The sequence below is a fragment of the Eptesicus fuscus genome, chromosome 20, assembly GCF_027574615.1.
Source record: "Eptesicus fuscus isolate TK198812 chromosome 20, DD_ASM_mEF_20220401, whole genome shotgun sequence".
Classification (NCBI taxonomy): domain Eukaryota; kingdom Metazoa; phylum Chordata; class Mammalia; order Chiroptera; family Vespertilionidae; genus Eptesicus; species Eptesicus fuscus.
The window spans coordinates 16,370,979-16,389,855 of record NC_072492.1 but is presented as its reverse complement, the minus strand read 5'-3'; the positions used below and the strand labels follow the sequence as shown (position 1 = coordinate 16,389,855).

Here is an 18,877-nt window from a genome sequence, read left to right as displayed (position 1 = left end):
TATGGAAAGCCTGCGGCAACCTCCACAGTCAGACCTCTCTGCGCGCACTCTTGCGCGCATGCGCGCCTTCAGACCTCTGCCCGCTGCGGCTGCCCCGAGTCTCCGAGTCTCCGTGTGCCTTTCTCTACAGTCCAGACTCCACCCGTATGAGCCTGGGTCCACGAGGTTTCGGCCGGAGCTGGGGTTCAGTGCAGTTGGAACTGGGGTTCAGTGCAGTCGGAGGCTTCCTTTCTCCTCCTGCCAGCCAGGCACTCTGCCGCCCTTCCTCTCTGTGCGTGCGTCTCCGTACCTCAGCCCTTTGCAGCTCCTCTGATCCGTGAGCTTTTCTCTTTCCTTCTAGTTGTAGAATTTCCACTCAGCCAGCTTTCCTGTGGTTTTGGATGATGTCCGTTCTGTCTTTTAGTTGTTGTTTTGAATTTGTTGTCCAAGGCAGCAGTTTAGGTGCTTACCTAGGGTGCCATCTTGGTTTCTCCTTTTTTTTTTTTTATTTTTTATTGCTTTTCAGAGAGTAGAAGAGGGAGAAACATCGATGTGAAAGAGACACATCGACTGGTTGCCTCCGGAACGAGCCCAATGGGGGCGGGAGCGAACCCATAACCTATAACCCTTGACTGGGAATCAAACCCAGGACCTTCTTGTGTGGGCTGACATTCTAACCACTGAAATACACTGGCCAGGGCTACCTTGTGTTATTTTAATTTTGGCCCCTAAGCATAGAAAATCCATGCTAATGTTGTCAGCAGAGTCCATATCGAGTGATTGACCTGGAAACAATTAAAATTGATTAAGGACTACGAAGGTGGAAAATCAGGATGATTATTGCTCACCAGTTAGGCATGTGCCATTCCACCATATCTATGATCTTGAAGAAGAAGAATAAAGTTATGGAAACTAAAGGATCTGCTTTGTTAAAGGCAACAGGACTAAAATATTAGAGAAGGGCCTATAACAGACATGGAGAAATTTCTAATGACTTAGATTGATGACCAGACACAGAAGTGTATTCCCATCAGCACCATGATGATCAGCCAAAGCAGAAAGTTTGTGACATTAAAGGAAAAGGTTAGACCTAGAGAGCCAACATGGTAGCACAGGTAAACTCGCCGCCTCTCACAACCACATCAAAATTACAACTAAAATTCAGAACAACCATCAGAACCACCTAAAATTTGACTGAATGGAAGTCCTACAACTAGAGAAGTAAAGAAAGTACATCGAGATTGGTAGGAGGGGCGGAGGCACAGAACAAGGCTGGTCTGACACCCACGTGTGGTGTTTTTTTAATTGAGTGGAATATCTAGGCTATGGAGGTCCCCCATGAGAAGCAAGGGGTCCCAGTCCCACCCCTGACACCTAGCCCAGGATTCCAGAGCTGGGAAGAGAAGTCCCGTAACTTCGGGCTGTGAAAACCAGCAGGGATTGTGGCTAAGTGACAGAGAGGCTACAGGAGACCCTTTAAGAGGACTTACTCAGACTCGATCCCTCTGGCTCCAGTGCTGGGGTGGCAGCTTTGGGGGACCCAGAGACATATGGGGAAGAACTGGATTGTCTGGCATTGGGGCAGGAACTCGGGGGGCAGCTTCCTCCCAGATAGGTGTGTTCACAGGGGTCATTGAGACCTCCTTATTCTGGAAACAAATGCATGAAAGTACTTTCATCCATAAGGAGGCCAAGTCAGTACCAGCTAGGTTTGAAATCTTTTAAGGACAGAATAACAGTTCTGCTTGTGAGCAGCGTTGCAGGCTACACATTGAAGCCCTTTGGGACACAGTGAGAACCTCAGAGCCTTCAAGCATATCAGTAAGTGCACACTGCCAGTGTACAGACCGGAGCAATAAGAAGCCGACTGGGGGCAGCTCCTGGGTTGAGCGTCTGCCCCCTGGTGGTCAGTGCGTGTCATAGCGACTTTGTTCTGCTATTTGGTCAATTTGCATATTAGGGTTTTATTATATAGGATGCTCCGGAATATCCTCTTTTCATTGGTAGTCTTTTTTTTTTTCTCTAAAAGAACATTTATTGGATAAATTACAGATTTAGGAAAAGTAATTCCTAGAAGAAATGGACTTAGGAAATGAGTTAAGGAGGTAAAGGAAGGGCCCTTGGAGCTTGGGAGTGAGGGAGCTAATGGTAAGGTGCCTGAGGCTGGGATGGGGAGGGGAAGGGGGAAGGGAAAGGCACATGCAGGCTCCCAGGAGGGAGAGCTTTATTGGTGGCGTTGATACAACATCTAAGTGGTGTTGCTCCTTCCAAATTCCACCTCAGACCCAAGCAATGGAGGAATGAGTTATAGCAGCTTTTAAGGCCTACTGCCTGAGGAGGACCTCTGCCCAGGCAACTGCTACAACTGAGGAAGACACTGCTGCAGTTTTGGAAGGAAGGATTGCAATGTCTTATGACTGCATCAGGAACCTTGCTTGGGCTTGAGGTGATGTCACCAAGCAGTGTATAAATGGCATCTGGAAGAAGACACTCAAGAGGTTCATTTATGACTTCAAAGAATTTGCCAAGGATGAGTAGGTTGCAAAAATCAACGATGCTGTGGTTGAGATGGCAAACAGCTTTAACCTAGTGTGATGAGGATGAAATTGAGGAGCTTCTAGAGATGGTTCCTGAGGAATTGACTAATGAGGAGTTGTTAGAACAGAAATGCATAGCTGAAGAAGAGGCAAGGGAAAGGAAACTGCAGAAGAAAAAGAAGAACTCCCAAGAAAATGTGAAGCCCTGGCTGTTGTGGCTCAGTGGTTGGGCGTCGACCTGTGCACCATCCCATGCACCGTGAGGTTGCTGGTTCAATTACCTGTCAGGGCACATGCCCGGGTTGTGGGCTCCATTCCTGGTAGGAACATGCAGGAGGCAGCCAATCAATGATTCTCTTTCTTAAAATCAATAAACTATTCTGAAAATAAAAAAAGGAAAACTTAGTGAAGGTTTTAGCAGAAGCTTTTGTAGATTTCAATAAGCACCTTAAAAAATTGGAAAACATGGACTCCAACACCGAAAGGTTTTTGTTAATAGAGAGGAATGTTCATGGTGCATTATCTGCTTACAGCAATTCTGTGATGAAAAAGACAAACCACCATGGACATAGTCTGAGGAGTGACACCTCCTCAGGAAGAGCCGCAGGCAGGTCCTTCAGGAGGTGTTCCAGAATAAGGCATTGTTCTCATGGGAGATGACAGCTCCCCGTGTCACGGCCCTGAAGACCTCCCAGTGGGACAAGATATGGAGGGGGAAGACCTTGATATTGATGATCCTGACCCTGACCCTTGTAGGCGTAGGCTAATGTGTGTGTTTTTTTGTTTTTTAAATATATTTTATTGATTTTTTACAGAGAGGATGGGAGAGGGATAAAGAGTTAGAAACATCGATGAGAGAGAAACATCGATCAGCTGCCTCCTGCACACCCCCTACTGGGGATGTGCCCGCAACCAAGGTACATGCCCTTGACTGGAATCGAACCTGGGACCCTTGAGTCTGCAGGCCGACGCTCTATCCACTGAGCCAAACTGGTTAGGGCTAATGTGTGTGTTGGTGTCTTAATTTTTTAACCAAAAGTTTAAAGTTAAAAAAAAATTTCTTTAAAAATAGAAAATAGCTTATAGAGTAAGGACATAAAGAAAGAATATTGAGTGTGGGAAGGTACAAGAGGTTATAGGACGCATAAATTGTGGTAGAAGGAAACTTAACTTGGGGTGGTGAACACACAATACAGGGTACAGATGATGTGTTATAGAATTGTACGCCTGAAACCTATATACTTTTATTAACCAATGTCACCCCCAATAAATTCGTCAGTAAATAAAAACAATACAGTAAGTACCATAAAATATACACATACTAGATTCAGAGAGAGTTTCAACTATTTTCCACATGCCTGCACTAATATATAAAGGGAAAATGGAGACTATAGCTGCCAGTGCTTAAAATTGTAATGTGCCAACATGAAAACGCTCATTATAAGGTCCCAATCTGCATATATCTGCCAAATTTGTTATTGATTGCATTTCTGTTCCCATGATGATGTCTCTTTAGCTCTCTTTAAAAGTGAGGTGATTGTTTAATTAAGGGATAATCATTTCCCAGTGTGAATTACTCACACATGATATGATTTTTATCAATCCACAATGTACCTCACCATATGCACAGGGACCAAAAGTGACTGTTGAGTCCTGAACCAGGGACCAAAGGTGACTGGGTTAAACGGAAACATTGATTTGATTAAATGATGTGATTATAGACTAATTTTGCCCTTGTTTCTTGCTAATCTACACTAATAAAAGAGAAAGATGCAAATTGACCATATCTTCGCGATGCCCACCAGCCAATCAGGAGTGTGTATGCAAACCAACCCAACAAAGATGGCAGGTTAATTTGCATTCACAGGTGCTGAGCAGCCGGGGGGCGGGACGCTTGCATCATCGCCATGGTGACGATGCAGGTATTCTGCACCGCCCCAGCCACTCCAGGCCTCTGGGCAGTGTGGGAAGGCGGAAAGGTGGCTCTGGGCCAGAGCGAAGATAGAAAGGTGGCTCTGGGCTGGAGCAAAGGTGGAAAGGTGGCTCTGGCCTGAGCGAAGGCAGTGCCGGCAGCCAGGGGAAGGAAGGCCCATTCTTGCACGAATCTTCGTGCATCGGGCCTCTAGTTTTTTATAATAAAGTAAAATGAATATATTTTTTAAAAATTTCAAGCCTGGAGAAATATTTGTGATTTGATCATATTTATACATTGTATTCTAAGAAACACTCTGCTGTGATGATGGGGAATAAGAAATATGAAATGATAATGGAGAAAAAAGAAAAATATTTTTGTACAACTATACAATGAGTTTGTGTTTTAAGCTGTTACCACAAAATAGAATTGAAAAATAAATAAAAATTTTAAGTTTATGAAGTAAAAAAGACAGGTGTGTAGTAAGCTATACAATCTAGGTTTACGTATGTGCATGCTATGATGTTGGCACAACACTGAAATGACCTATCCATGCATTTCTCAGCACATTCCCCTTGGATAAGCCACGCATGACTGTATTGTTCTCGCTCTCTTTCTGAATAATTCAGTCCAAAACCCATTAGGTGGGGCCAAGCAAGGTAGATGTGTACAGGGGAGGGGGTGGTGGTGGCGGCCTGGAACCAGGTGTCAGAGCACAGAGGGAGGAGGGGTCTTGCGGGCTGGCACAGGACGTTGGGTAATAACACACATGGAGGGAGCGTGGCTGCAGCCCAGTATGGGTCGTCAGAGCCTGAGTAGGGTGAGGAAGAGTCTGAGTCGCCGTTGAGTCCTGAACCAGTGAAGAGGGCATTTGAGGATGTGGGAGTGGAGGGGCAGCAGCAGGCTGTTGAGACTGAGTGGGGTGAGGAGGGAGTCCGAGCAGGATAAGGAAGGTGTCTGCAGGGAGTGGTGACAGCCCAGCTTGAGATGATAGAATCCAAGTGGGGAGAGGAGGGTGCTTGTTTTTAATGGGGTGGAGGTGGCCTAGAGCCACGGATGAGAACACAGACATTGTGAGGAAGGTCGTGTCCGTGGAGATTGGTTATGTATGGGGGAAATTGATCTAATAAATAAATATATTATGGACAATGGAAGCCAATCAAGGGAGAGAAAGCTGTGATGTTGGATTGAAATTGGAGGTATTGGTAAGCCCGAGGTTTTCAGTATACTGTCAAACCTCTGTTCTCCCATCTCGAACAATTCTGACCTCTGACCTTTATTTCCAGGGGGTGGGGATTGGGGGGATGTCTGTTTTAACTTAACCCTTTCATGCCGATAACACTAGTGTGACAAAAACTGTCTCCCAGGCCACAAAGGAGAGAATGGGCCAGTAAAGTCAGTTTACAGCTATACCTTGCCTTCCTAACATCTCAGTAAATTGTTCTATGAATATTTTTCTACGTTTGTTTTGAATTTTAAAACAAAGAGGCCATCAAGAATGCTAATGTTGCTAAGGTGTGAAAGAAACAATGATCACAGGCAGTGATCAGAAGAGGTAGGAAACTGGTTGGATAAAGGAAAAGCAGTTAGCTGGTGACAGCGTAAGTGAGAAAGCAAAGATGCCGTGTGTTGACTTCCTAAAAGACACCCCTGTAACCAGTGCTGAAAGTGACTAGTTCAAGGCCAGTTGGGGTGGTTTGATAAATTTAAGAAAAGTGTTTGTTTATAGGTGAAACAGTACATTACACGTGTATGGCATATAAGGAAGGTTAAAACTGAATCATTTGGGGTCTGGAATGAATTAATTCAATTTACATTATTTCTAATGGGAAAAAATAATTCTGTTTTTGAACAAATTGTTTCTCGAACAGCCTTCTGGAACGAATTAAGCTTGAGAACTGAGTTGAATCCTGCGGTCCCACTGTATATTGATATAGAAAGTTATAAACGTTTAGTTTGCATGTGTGTATCGTATATATGTGTGTGTGTGTGTGTATATATATATATATACATATATATATATATACACATATATATATATATTATATATATATATATATATATATATATATATAGTGTGTGTATTTCTAGATCTCTCTATTGAGAGGTTTTGGAGCAGCAATACCCCCTTAGCTAAGAGCCCACTTAGCACTCAGATCTTGGTTTCTGAATGTCATTTTATACAAACGGAATCAGGGCTTCTAGGAGGATGTCCTATTACAGGCTTGGAAATTACAAGATGAGCCTGAAATATCTTATTGTGCCAGAAAGTAAGATGGGGCCATCAAAAGGACAGAGAAACTAGCTTGCAAGGTCTTAACATTTGCCAAATCTGGGACAATTTTAAAAAAATCAAAGTAAGTATAGTAATAGATTGCACCCTATTGAATCAAATAGGAAGGAATTTCTAAATCCATACTGAATAAATGAATATATGGCTGAAATAGAAAGCTTTTTCTTACAACAAGGCCATTTAACAAATGTAGGAGGAATAATGGAATTAGAATATCAGTTTGGCGACCATCATGGTAATAATTCAGGGAACAGCAGTGGGTGCTGTATAAGCTTCCTGTGGTTGCTGTGGCAAATTACCACACGCTTGAAGGTTTAAAACAACAGAAATTTATTCTTCCTGGAAGTCAGAAGCTGAATCCGTTTTACTGAGCAGAAATCACCGTGCCGGGAGGGCCACACGCTCTCTGGAAGTCCTGTGGGAGAATCCATTCTTCCCCCCATCCGTTCCTGGTGGTTGCTAGCATTGGCTTAGGGCTGCATCGCTCCATTCTCAGCTTCCGAGGGTACATTGCCTTCTCTTCTGTCTGTGTTAAACGTGCTTCTGCCTCCCTCTTATAAGGACACATGTGATCACTTTAGGGCTCGTCGGATGATCCTGGATAATCTCACCATGTCCATCCTTAACTTAATCACACCTGCAAGGTCTTTTCTTTGCCATACAAATTGATAGTCAAAGCTCCAGGGATCAGGAGATGGCTGGCTGTCTTTTGGGTGGTGCAGCATTCAGCCTACCACAGATGCTGAAACAATGAGTGAACGTGTGCTTTGTTTTGTTTAGTTTTTTATTAATTTCAGAGAGAAAGGGAGAAGGATAGATAGAAACATCAGTGATGAGAGAGACTCATTGATTGGCTGACTCCTGCATGCCCGACACGGGATTGAGCCCACAACCCGGGCAAGTTTGGGAATCTGACTGGGTATCGAACTGTGACTTCGGGTTCATAGGTCAACATGGAACCACTGAGCCACTCTCGGCCAGGCAAAAGTGTGTTTCTTTTAATTGATTTTACAGAGAGAGAGAGAGAAACATCGATTTGCTGTTCCACTTTTACATTCATTGGTTGATTCTTGTATGTGCCCTGACCAGGGATTAAACCCAAAACCTTTGGGTATTGGGACGATGCTCTAACCAATTGAACTACCCGGTCAGGGCTGAAACAATGGGTGGAAGTTTGATGAGGAGCAAGTTATATAGGGTTAAAGTACCTCCCCACATATAATTATGAATTGTAAAAGGAAAAGTGGTACTTTTACAATGGGGAAACCTGGCAAGACAGCATCCTATTCCAATGATTAATGTTAACATGACCAGTAACAGGACAATCGTGTGGGAATCGTGTATTACCTGATAGGATGCAATGAGAAAAACACAGCTTCACTGCTATTATATTCTTGCCAAAGATGCATAATCTGTATCTAATCCAGAAGAAGCCTTAGGTAAATTGAGGGACATTCTGCAAAAATAACTGGTCTCTCATCTTTACAATCTTAAGCATGAAAATAAAAGAAAGACTGAGAAACTGTTCCAGGTTGAAGGAGATTATAATTAAATATAACAAGTGATCCCAGACTGGATCCTTTTGCTTTTAAGGATATCATTGAGACAATTGATGAAATCTGCATGGGTTCTGTATTCAGTATTAACTGAAAGAATTCTTTCTTTATGTTTCCAGCTCAATAAATTAACCAATCTGTGTCTCAGTGCCAATTGTTCTTATTTTTTCCCTGGTACACGATATGCCCTTTCAGTCTGCAGGTTCATTTCTTTCTTTTCGAAGAAATTTTTCTGTGTGTTATCCCTTAATTTTTATTTCACTTGAGTTCCAGTTTTTATTTATGTTGTGGATAACTTGTTTGTTTGTTTTTTCTGCTGCATGCATTCGATAACCTCAAGATTTTCTAACACAGGCGTCCTCAAACTACGGCCCGCGGGCCACATGCGGGTGTTTTTTGCCGTTTTGTTTTTTTTACTTCAAAATAAGATATGTGCAGTGTGCATAGGAATTTGTTCATAGTTTTTTTTAAACTATAGTCCGGCCCCCCAATGGTCTGAGGGACAGTGAACGGGCCCCCTGTTTAAAAAGTTTGAGGACCCCTGTTCTAACATATTAGTTCAGTTTTTAGCTTTCTTCTGTTCCTTGAAGTTTATAATTTAAATATTATCTATGAATGGCATTACTTTTGTGCTTAGTTTTTTTCCTTAGCTTTCCAAGCTCCGCCTTTTTTTTCAATCTTTTGTTTCATCTCATCTTTTGACTTATTTTATTGACTTTTTAGTCTTTATTTTGCAAACCACTCTTGAGAAGTATTATTCCCTTCCTTGGCCTATGTTCTAGATTGGATTCTTTGTCTCTGCTTCCTCTCTTCCTTTAATTTTTATACATTGTGGTGTGTTGCATTGTTGCTATGTCATTTCTTTTTATCTTGTTTATGCTTAATATGGACAATTCTGTCCAGACTTCATATTTTCTCTGACTTGTCTAGGGTAGGCATAGCTCCTTGCCAACCCTCCCACTTGGGACCTCTTTTCTTCCACTCCAGGCTACTTTTGAGTGCTTGAGTATGCTTTCTATCCACTTCTCTGTCCTCTAGGTTGTAGGAGAGGATGGAGAGCTTTGCTGGGGTTGAGTACAAAAACTCAGGCTTCATTCTCTCCAGTCAGGGATAGAATTCCATTCCCATGGGCTTTGCCTCATTCCACTTAACCTCAGCACGGTGGCATGCCTTGTATTCTCTCCTGCCCGAGCTGGAAGCCAGTATGCGTACATCGTGGTTTATTTACTCCTTACCTTTTTGATGGTCATTTAGGTTTATTCCAGGCAGAGCTTTAACAGTCATCCTTGTATATTACATGCTCATGCTATTATTTCTGAGTAGATTATACTAGGAATTAGTATTGTGGGGCCAAAGAACATCTGTTGTAGAGAGTACACCAATTAACATACTCATAATGTTGTGTACGCATTTCTATTTCTGAAGAGGCACATCCGTAGATACAAAAGTTAGGTTAGTGTTACCCAAGGGCGGGAGATGGAGTGTGACTGCCACAGGGTTTCTTTTGGGGGTGAAGTTAGGTACTGTTGATGCTTGTGCAACTCTGAATATACTAAAAACGATTGAATTATACTTTAAAGGTGAATTTTATGCTATGATATCTTCATTTTTAAATTTTTAAATTGATTTCAGAGAGAGGGGAGAGGGAGAGAGAGAGAGATAGAAACATCAATGATGAGAGAGAATCACTGATCATCTGCCTCCTGTATGCTCCCTGCAACCCAGGCATATGTGCCCTTGACCGGAATCGAACCCGGGACTCTTCAGTCTACAGGCTGACACTCTATCCACTGAGCCAAACCGGCTAGGGCTGGTATGATATCTTTAAAACTTTTATTTAAAGAAAGGAATACCGGTTTCCCTTTAACCCTGTCAATATATTAGATACTTCTAATTTTTAAAAATATTGCTAATCATTTTTAAAATTTAAATTTTTATTAATGAGATCAAGCATCTTTTTATGTATTTATTGACTATTTGTAATTCTTCTCTGAATAGCATTTTATTATATACTTTGTTCATGTTTTTGTGTGGGGGGGAGGAACTGTGATACTGATTAATTTTTTGTTAGCAGTTTCAAATATTTTATCCCGCTTTATCATAGTCTGTTTATGGTATCTTGTGACATGGAATTAAATACTTCATCTGCGACTTATTTTTACCTAGAATATGAAGGAGGAATTAGCTTAATTTTTTTCTAAATGGATAGCCCATATCATGAAGGGCCTATAGACCCTAGTAAAGAGTTTAGGTTTTATTCTGAGTGTGATGGGAAGCCATGGGGTGTTGAGAAGGGTAGCAGTGGTATGATCTGATTTAAGTTTTAAAAAGTTTCCAAAAGGTTATTCTGATAGCTCTGTGGAGAATTGATGGTTGGTGGCAGAAGTAGATACAGAGAGACCGGTATTTCATTTATTTAATTTATTCTGAGTTTGCCATCTTTTCCATTGATCTCTTTGTCGATTCTGTGTCAGTGCCATGGAGGTTATATGTCCTTTTTTTCCTCTTTTTTTGGTAACAGCTTTTTTTTTTTTTATAAAGTCAACCAATGACATTTTTCTTTTTTAAAATATATTTTTATTGTTTTCAGAGCGGAAGGGAGAGGAGAGAGAGATAGAAACATCAATGATGAGAGAGAATCATTGATTGGCTGCCTCCTGTATGCTCCCTACTGGGGATCGAACCTGCAACCCAGGCATGTGCCCTTGACTGGAAACGAACCCAGGACCCTTCAGTCTGTGGTCCAATGCTCTAGCCACTGAGCCAAACCAGCTAGGGTGGTAACAGCTTTAATGAGATATAATTCACATATCATACAGTTCATCAATTTAAAGTGTAAAATGGTTTTAGTACATTCACTTGTACAGCCATTACCACAATTAATTTTAGATTATCACCCCTCCAAATAAACCCTGAACCCTTTAACCATTATTCCCAAACTCGCCATCCTTCCCAGCCATCAACAACTACAAATCTTTCTGTCTCTATAGTTTATTCTGGATATTTCATGTAAATGAAATCATATAATATGTGGTCCCTTGTGACTAGCCTCTACTCAGCATAATGTTTTCAAGTCAATCCATGTTGACTTGGAATGTACTTCATTCCTTTTACCGCCAAATAATATTCCACTGTATGGATATGTCACATTTTGTTTACGTATTTGTTTGGACATTCGGTTGTTTTCCACCTCTTCGCTATTATGAATAATAATGTAGACATTTGAGTACAAGTTTTTGTGTGGACATGTTTTAATTTCTTCTGTATATATCTGTTTATCTAGGAGTAGAATTGTGTTTCAAATGATTAATTTTTTAAAAATAGGTTTTTATTGATTTTAGAGAGGGAGGAAGGGAGAGAGGAGAGAGAAGCATCCATTGGCTGCCGCCTGCACTCCCCCTGCTGGGTTGAGCCTGCAACCCAGGCATGTGCCCTGACAGGATCGAACTGGTGGCCTCCTGGTGCATGGGACAATGCCCAGCCAACTGAGCCACACTTGCCAGGGCTATGATTAATTTTTCTGAGGAACTACCAGACTGTTTTCCAAAGTGGCTATTCCGTTTTGCATTCACACTAGCAATGTATGAGGGTTCCATTTTCTCCACGTCCTCACAAGCACGGATGGTAACACGTGCCTTACTGTTTTCAGTTGAAGTGTCATCTGTAGAATATTTTAATCACTTGTAGGTGATGTCTTCCTTTACTCCCCCTGCCCAGATTTTGTTGGCAGTTCTGTGTTTATCCTTCCTTATGAATTCTAGAGTTACATAGTCAGAAAGGACAAAAGTCATGTTGGAATGCAAAGAATTGCATTAAATTTATATAGTTTTTGATAGTCTTTTCATTCAAGAATCCTATATCCTCCTATATAATAAAAGCCTAATATGCAAATTGCTCGACTGGGAGTTCGACCGCTCGCTATGACGTGCACTGACCACCAAGGAGCAGCACGGAACATGGTGGGCGTTGGTGATGCCACACTGGCAGCGGGCGGCAGTGGAGGGGTGCCAGCCCCATTGGGCCCCGATGAGAGCGGGACCGTGGCAGGATGGTGGAGCAGGTGAGCGGGCGGCACCAGGCCAAGGCAGGTGTGAGTGGGGGCCCAATCGCCCCGACGGTCGCCCCACAGAGAGTGACCAGCGGCAGAAGTGGGGGGGCGGGGCCGCTGCCCAGCTCCCAGGCACTGAGGGAGCCGAGTGGAGGTCCCAGCCCCGACCGATCGCCCTGCAGACCAACCAGTGGCCTGCAGGCCCTGATCTCCCAATTGGGCCTGGGCCCAGGCTGGGACTGGGAACTGGGGGTGGGTGGCGGCGACCAACCTCCCGTGGTGCCCGGGCAGGGAGGCTGCGACCTCTCACCGGCTACCTGGGGGTGGGGGTGACGGAGATGGAGGTGCGCTGAGTCTGCCAAGCTCGCTCTCACTTCCCCTGCTAACCTCCCCCGGGATGTTAGGGCTCACGCGCCAGGAAAGCACCTGCTCTCAGGTGCCGGACCTGCGCGACCTCTTCCGGGTGAGCCGGGCACAGCTGCCAGGACCCCAGGGGCTGGACCCGCAGGGGCCGGTCTGGCTCTCTGTGGGTTCATGCAGGAGCGGGTCTGCAAGGCCGGCCAGGAGAGCACGCACTGCCCGCCCGGCTTCCATGCAGTGCTGCTGGGCCGCTCAGAGGTCCACGCGCGCCCTGGCAGCGTCCGGCCCGCGCTTACTGCATCTCCGCGTGGGGACTCGGGCACCATGACTCAGGCGGAGGGGGCTGTGCTGGGGCCCGAGGGCCCAGGTGCTGCCAGGGGCCCAGAGGTCAGCTGGGACCTGCCCTTCCACACCGGATGCTCGCGCTTCTATCGCCGGCCAGGCCTAGGGACCGCACCCGTGCACGAATTTCATGCACCGGGCCTCTAGTGTAATATATGAAGCCCTGGCCGGTATGGCTCAGTTTATTGAGTGTAGTCCCGTGCACCGAGAGATCACCAGTTCAATTCCTGGTTGGGGCACATGCCCAGGATTTGGGCTTGATCCTGGGTAGGGGACATGCAGGAGGCAGCCTAAGATGTTTCTCTCTCCCCCTCTTCCTTCCTCTCTCTCTAAAATTAATAAAAACATATTTAATAAAATGAATGTAGTATATGACTACCCATATGTTCCATCATACAGCTTCAAATTATATCACCTGATATTCAATCTAGTTTTGTCTTGTCCCTTCCACATTTATTCTCCTCTATAATTTTGAAACAAATCTTACATGTATTATTTCATCCATAAATATCTTAGTATATATCTTTGAAAGACAAGAACCCTTTTTTGTTGCTATTGTTAATCCTCACCCAAGGATATTTTTTCCATTGCTTTTTAGAGAGAGTGGAAGGGAGGGAGGGAGCGGGGAGAAAGAGAGAAACAACTAGAAACAACTATTCATGTCTGTGTTTGTATAAATAATTTATCTGAATCAGGATCCAAAGTAAAGTTCACACTACAGTAGGACGATAGTTCTTTTAAGTCTCTGAATCTGTAGGTTCCTCCTCCATAAAAATTTTCCCCCTTATTGTTTTAGTTGTTGAAAAAACCAGGCAGTTCATTCTTTTTGTTTGTTTGTTTTGTTTTTGTTAATCCTCATCAGAGGATATTTTTCCCTTTGTTTTTGTTTTGTTTTGTTCTTTGTTTTTAAGAGAGATTGGAAAGGAAGGGGTGGGGGGGAGGGAGAGAAACATCAACGTGATGGAGACATATTGACGTTTGCTTCCTGCATGTACCCTGACTGGGAAGAAACCTGTAACCTAGGTATGTGCCCTTGACTGGAAATCGAACCCACAACCCTTCTGTGCGCAGGCCGACGCCCCCACCAGAGTCACACTTGCCAGGGCAATATAATTCGTTCTTTACCCTCATGCAGTTTCTCACTGTCTGGATGTTGCTGGTTATATCCCTGTAAAGTCGTAATGTGTTTTTATCTGTGTTTTCTGTACATTTGGATTGGTGTATGCTTGTGATATGCTGCTGGATTCATCTTGCTAACATTCTATTTAGGATGTATGTATATTATAAAACACTTTTTTTTTTTAGTGTGTTTTCTCTAAGGTTTTAGTATTAAGGTAATGCTAAGTGATTGATAAGCCTTCCTTTTTTTTTTTCTTTTAGGAAGTAATTTGTATAATTTTGGAGGGAAATATCCACCACTAACTATCTGATGTTTTTATAGAGAATCTGTATCTGATTTTCAGGAATAAATAGTTTTACACTTATTTTATTGAAATGATATAATCTTGATATGAAAACCTGATAAAAAAGTAGCACAAACTGATCATTTGTATGTAAAAGTTCAAAATAATGGCCATCAGATCATTTAAAGGATGCAACATGGTGAAGTTGGGTTTATAACTCCTTAAATATTGCTTCAACCCATCCACCTTTTACAAGTTTTTATCTGTGTTGCCACTACCATCAGTTCTTTTCTGTTGGCCTCTCTGCCTCCACTTGTGTTTCCCTAAAATTCCTTTTTCATATTGTATTTTCTTTAAAATACAGATGTGATCATGATGTTCTTCCAAGTTTGTATAGAGTAACAACTGTGGACCAGTTGTAAGCACGAGAGGACACCTGCCCTCATCGAAAGTATAGTCTAGTAGGAGAAATAGATGATCAAATCATGAATATGCATTATAGATACAGGGGTGGGCAAAAGTAGGTTTGCAGTTGTGAATGCAAAACAGTTTATTCTTATATCATTAATTATTGTATTATTTTCCATATGAACAACTGTAAACCTACTTTTGCCCCCCCTGTATGCATGAATAAATAAATAATGAACATATATATTATCCTATATAATAAAAGCGTAATATGCAAATCGACCGAACAGCGGAATGACTGGTTGGCGGTGGTGGGCGGGGCCGGCGAGCAGGCAGCACCAGGCCAACCAAGTCGCTTGCCAGCAGGCAGAGGGAGGGGATGGCGATTGGAGGGTGGGAGGGCGCCGGCGGCAGAGGAGGGTCGATTAGGGGTTGGGGCCAGCCAGTTGCCTCCTGCAGAGGAAGGTCGGACTGCGGCTTAGGGCCGCTCCCCACAGAGCAGGCCTAAGCCGTCAGTCCGACATCCCCTGAGGGCTCCCGGACTGCAAGAGGGCACAGGCCAGGCTGAGGGGGACCCCCTCCCCCACCCGGTGCACTGGGCCTCTTGTATAGTAATAATTTTATGTTCATACTAGTGGCCCAGTGCACGAAATTCATGCACGGAGGGGGGTTGTCCCTCAGCCCAGCCTGTACCCTCTCCAATATGGGACATCCCTCTCACAATCCAGGACTGCTGGCTCCCAACTGCTTGCCTGCCTGCCTTCCTGATTGCCCCTAACCGCTTCTGCCTGCCAGCTTGATCACCCCCTAACCACTCCGCTGCCAGCCTGTTTGCCCCCAACTTCCCTCCTCTGCCGGCCTGGTCACCCCTAACTGCCCTCTCCTGCAGGGTTGATCACCTCCAACTGCCCTCCCTTGCAGGCCTGGTCCTTCTCAACTGCCCTCCCTTGCAGGCTGGGTGCCTCCCAACTGCCCTCTCCTGCTGGCCATCTTGTGGTGGCCATCTTGTGTCCACATGGGGGCAGGATCTTTGACCACATGGGGGCAGCTGTATTGTGTGTTGCAGTGATGATCAATCTGCACATTACTCTTTTATTAGATAGGATAGAGGCCTGGTACAGGGGTGGGGGCCAGCTGGTTTGCCCTGAAGGGTGTCCCGGATGAGGATGGGGGTTCCTTTGGGGTGTGGGGCGGCCTGAGCGAGGGGCCTGTGGTGGTTTGCAGGCCGGCCATGCCCCCTGGCAACCCAAGCGGAGGACCTGGTATCTGGAATTTATTTTCCTTCTACAATTGAAACTTTGTAGCCTGGAGTGGAGCCAAGCCTGGGGCTCCCTCTGAGGCCGGCAGCCATTTCTGCTGGGGTTATAATTGAAACTTTGTTGCCTTAAGCGGGTGGGCCCGGCCAGGGTGTGCGGAAAGCTTTGCTTCCCCTGTTGCCGGCGGCAACCCTGGCCTGCTCTCTCAAGCTCTGTTCTGCCGTCATTTGTTTGAATCTGTTTACCTTCTATAATTGAAACTTTGTAGCTTGAGTGGAGGCTTAGGCCTAGCAATGGCAGGTGGAAAGCTTGGCTTCCTCTGTTACCTAGGAAACCTTGCTCTCTGTGGCTGTAGCCATCTTGGTTTGGGTTAATTTGCATGCTCGCTCTGATTGGATGGTGGGTATGGCTTGTGGGCGTGGCTTGTGGTGTGTCGGAGGTATGGTCAATTTGCATATTTGTCTATTATTAGGTAGGATATGTTAATTAAACCCCATAGAAGTGAGCTGAAGGAAAGCAATCATGGCTATAGAAAAGAGGATAACAGAAACCTGATCTAAACCATCGTTTAGGGAAGTGTCTGTTGAAGAAGTGATATGAGATGAAAGCCAAAAAAATGAGTATTAGATGAGGCAGAATAAGAGAAGGCTACCCCATCAGAGTGCATATGCAAAGGCCCTGTGGCAGGAGAGGGCACAGCATATATCAGAAGCTGAAAGAAAAGAGTGTGCCTATAGAGCAGGGATCCTTGGGGAACTAGTGTGAGATGAGCTGGAGATTAGCAAGGCCAGACCATACAGAGCCTGAAGACCACGTGAAAGGGGTTTTTTTGGCCTGTGGCCCTTGGGAAGTTATTGCTGGGTTTTAATCAGAGTTAAAAATAGGTCAAAGAAGTGTATATTCTTAGATAATAATTACTTAAAATGAAATCTACAGTCATATTGGTTTTCACCGGGAAAGGTAATTATTTAGATAAGTGTTAGGTTTCTAAAAATAGATAACCGCCTGTTGTGCCACATATTCCTATACTTATCAATCTAAATTCTTATCATATCGTTTGCTCCTTGAAGGTACGGTACATCGTAAGGGCACTGCATTTTAATTAAGGGACTAGATGAGAAATGAAAACCCTGCTATCATAAAAAGCCTTGATAATGATACAGTGAAAGATTAGGGAAATATTTATGTAGGAATTGCTATCATATATTTCTCAAGTTATTCAGTAATGAAAATCAGCTGACAGAGGGAAATAGTTTTGATCAAAATGATTATTGGGGGAAAGCTTTTTAAGCAGCTTGTCATGTGAAGGGCTTCTGAATTTATTTTTTCTAACTTGTTTCTCTTTCTTTGCCTTTGTAGGAGAGTAGTTATTTTGATGGAGTTAGAGGTTTTGAAATCAGCGGAAGCAGTTGGAGCAAAGATTGGCAATCCATTGCCCTATAATGAAGGTAAAATGCTTTTTATAGGTTGTAGCACTCAAATGAATACCTCTCTATAGATCTGGAATTCTACCTTTTGGATTCAGTTTGATTTGTTAGTCTTAATAAAACTAGTGATTTGGGGGCCTGGGACCCAGGTTCTTTCCGTTTCGTTCAGGACAGAAGAAATGATGATTAGATTCCATAAAGGAAAAATCTCTCCTCTGTTTTTCTCATTACTCAACACTCACATTTCCAGCACTTCAGTGACTAGATGGAGGGAGGGTTTCCCCGCACTAACCAGTTCTTGAATTCTCTGTGGACACCCGCTGGGAGTCCTAGAATTCAATTCAGTTCAGTTCTGATACCACCTGCTTGGAGTTAGCATCAGATCCCACAGGCTGACGGCTCAGTCCCACAGGACTACTTCCTCCAGAATAGCTATATCAGACAGATTCTGCCAGTGCAACTGTAGTTTAGGTTGGGAGATAGGTTACTGGTGCTTCCTATGCTTGCCATTTCCCCAGAGTCCTCAACAGTGGTTATCTTTTTATTTTTTATTTATTTACTGATATTAGAGAGAAAGGGGGAGAGAGAAAAGCATTGGTTTGTTGTTCCACTTATTAATGCATTCATTGGTTGCTTCTTGTATGTGCCCTGACGGGGGATTAAGCCCGTATCCTTGGCGTATTGGGATGATGCTCTAACCATCCAAATCACCTGGCCAGGGCAACAGTGATTATATATATATAATATATTTTTATTATTTTATTATTATTATTTTTAAAATATGTTTTTATTGCTTTTAGAGAGAGAGGGAGAGTGAGGAAGAGAGAGAAACATTGATTGGCTGCCTCCTGCATGCCTCCTACTGGGGATCGAGCCCAAAACCCAGGCATGTGCCCCAGCGGGAATTGAACCGGTGACCTCTTGGTTCATGGATTGACACTCAACCACTTTGCCACACTGGCCGGGCAGTGGTTATCTCTTGATAATGATTTTCATGTTCTTGTGAAAATATGTAGAAAAACATTAAGTTAGAAACATTCAATGACTTTAAATAAGAGAGGCAATAATAGGTCTAGAAAAGGCAAAAAATCTTCAATCATTGCGCTTCTAAAAGGAGAAGGTTTGTCTGCTCTACCACCAAGTCTAATAAAAATAAACACATGAAGAGGAAAAAGAAACCTCTAAAATTGGTTGCCTAAAGGGGTTAGCGGTGGATAAGAACAGTGTGGCAGGAGGCAGGGGTAGGAGTAAGATTTCTCTGAATACTTAATTTGTAGTTTTAACTTGAAGCATGTAACTATAATCTATTCAACAATTAATGTTTTCTTTTAAAAGCTATCTGAATATCTTAATTTA

General features: G+C 43.6%; 1 protein-coding gene across 4 annotated transcripts in view; it reads left to right on the top strand.

Annotated features, from left to right (window-relative positions):
* The window catches only part of RPA1 (replication protein A1), a 58,573-nt gene that overhangs the window by 10,859 nt on the left and 28,837 nt on the right, over positions 1 to 18,877 (top strand). For all 4 annotated transcript variants that reach the window (XM_054708831.1, XM_008147888.3, XM_054708833.1 and 1 more), the window contains one exon: positions 17,454 to 17,542. In XM_054708831.1, the coding sequence (XP_054564806.1) occupies positions 17,454 to 17,542 (89 nt within the window). The remainder of the gene's footprint in view (positions 1 to 17,453; positions 17,543 to 18,877) is intronic.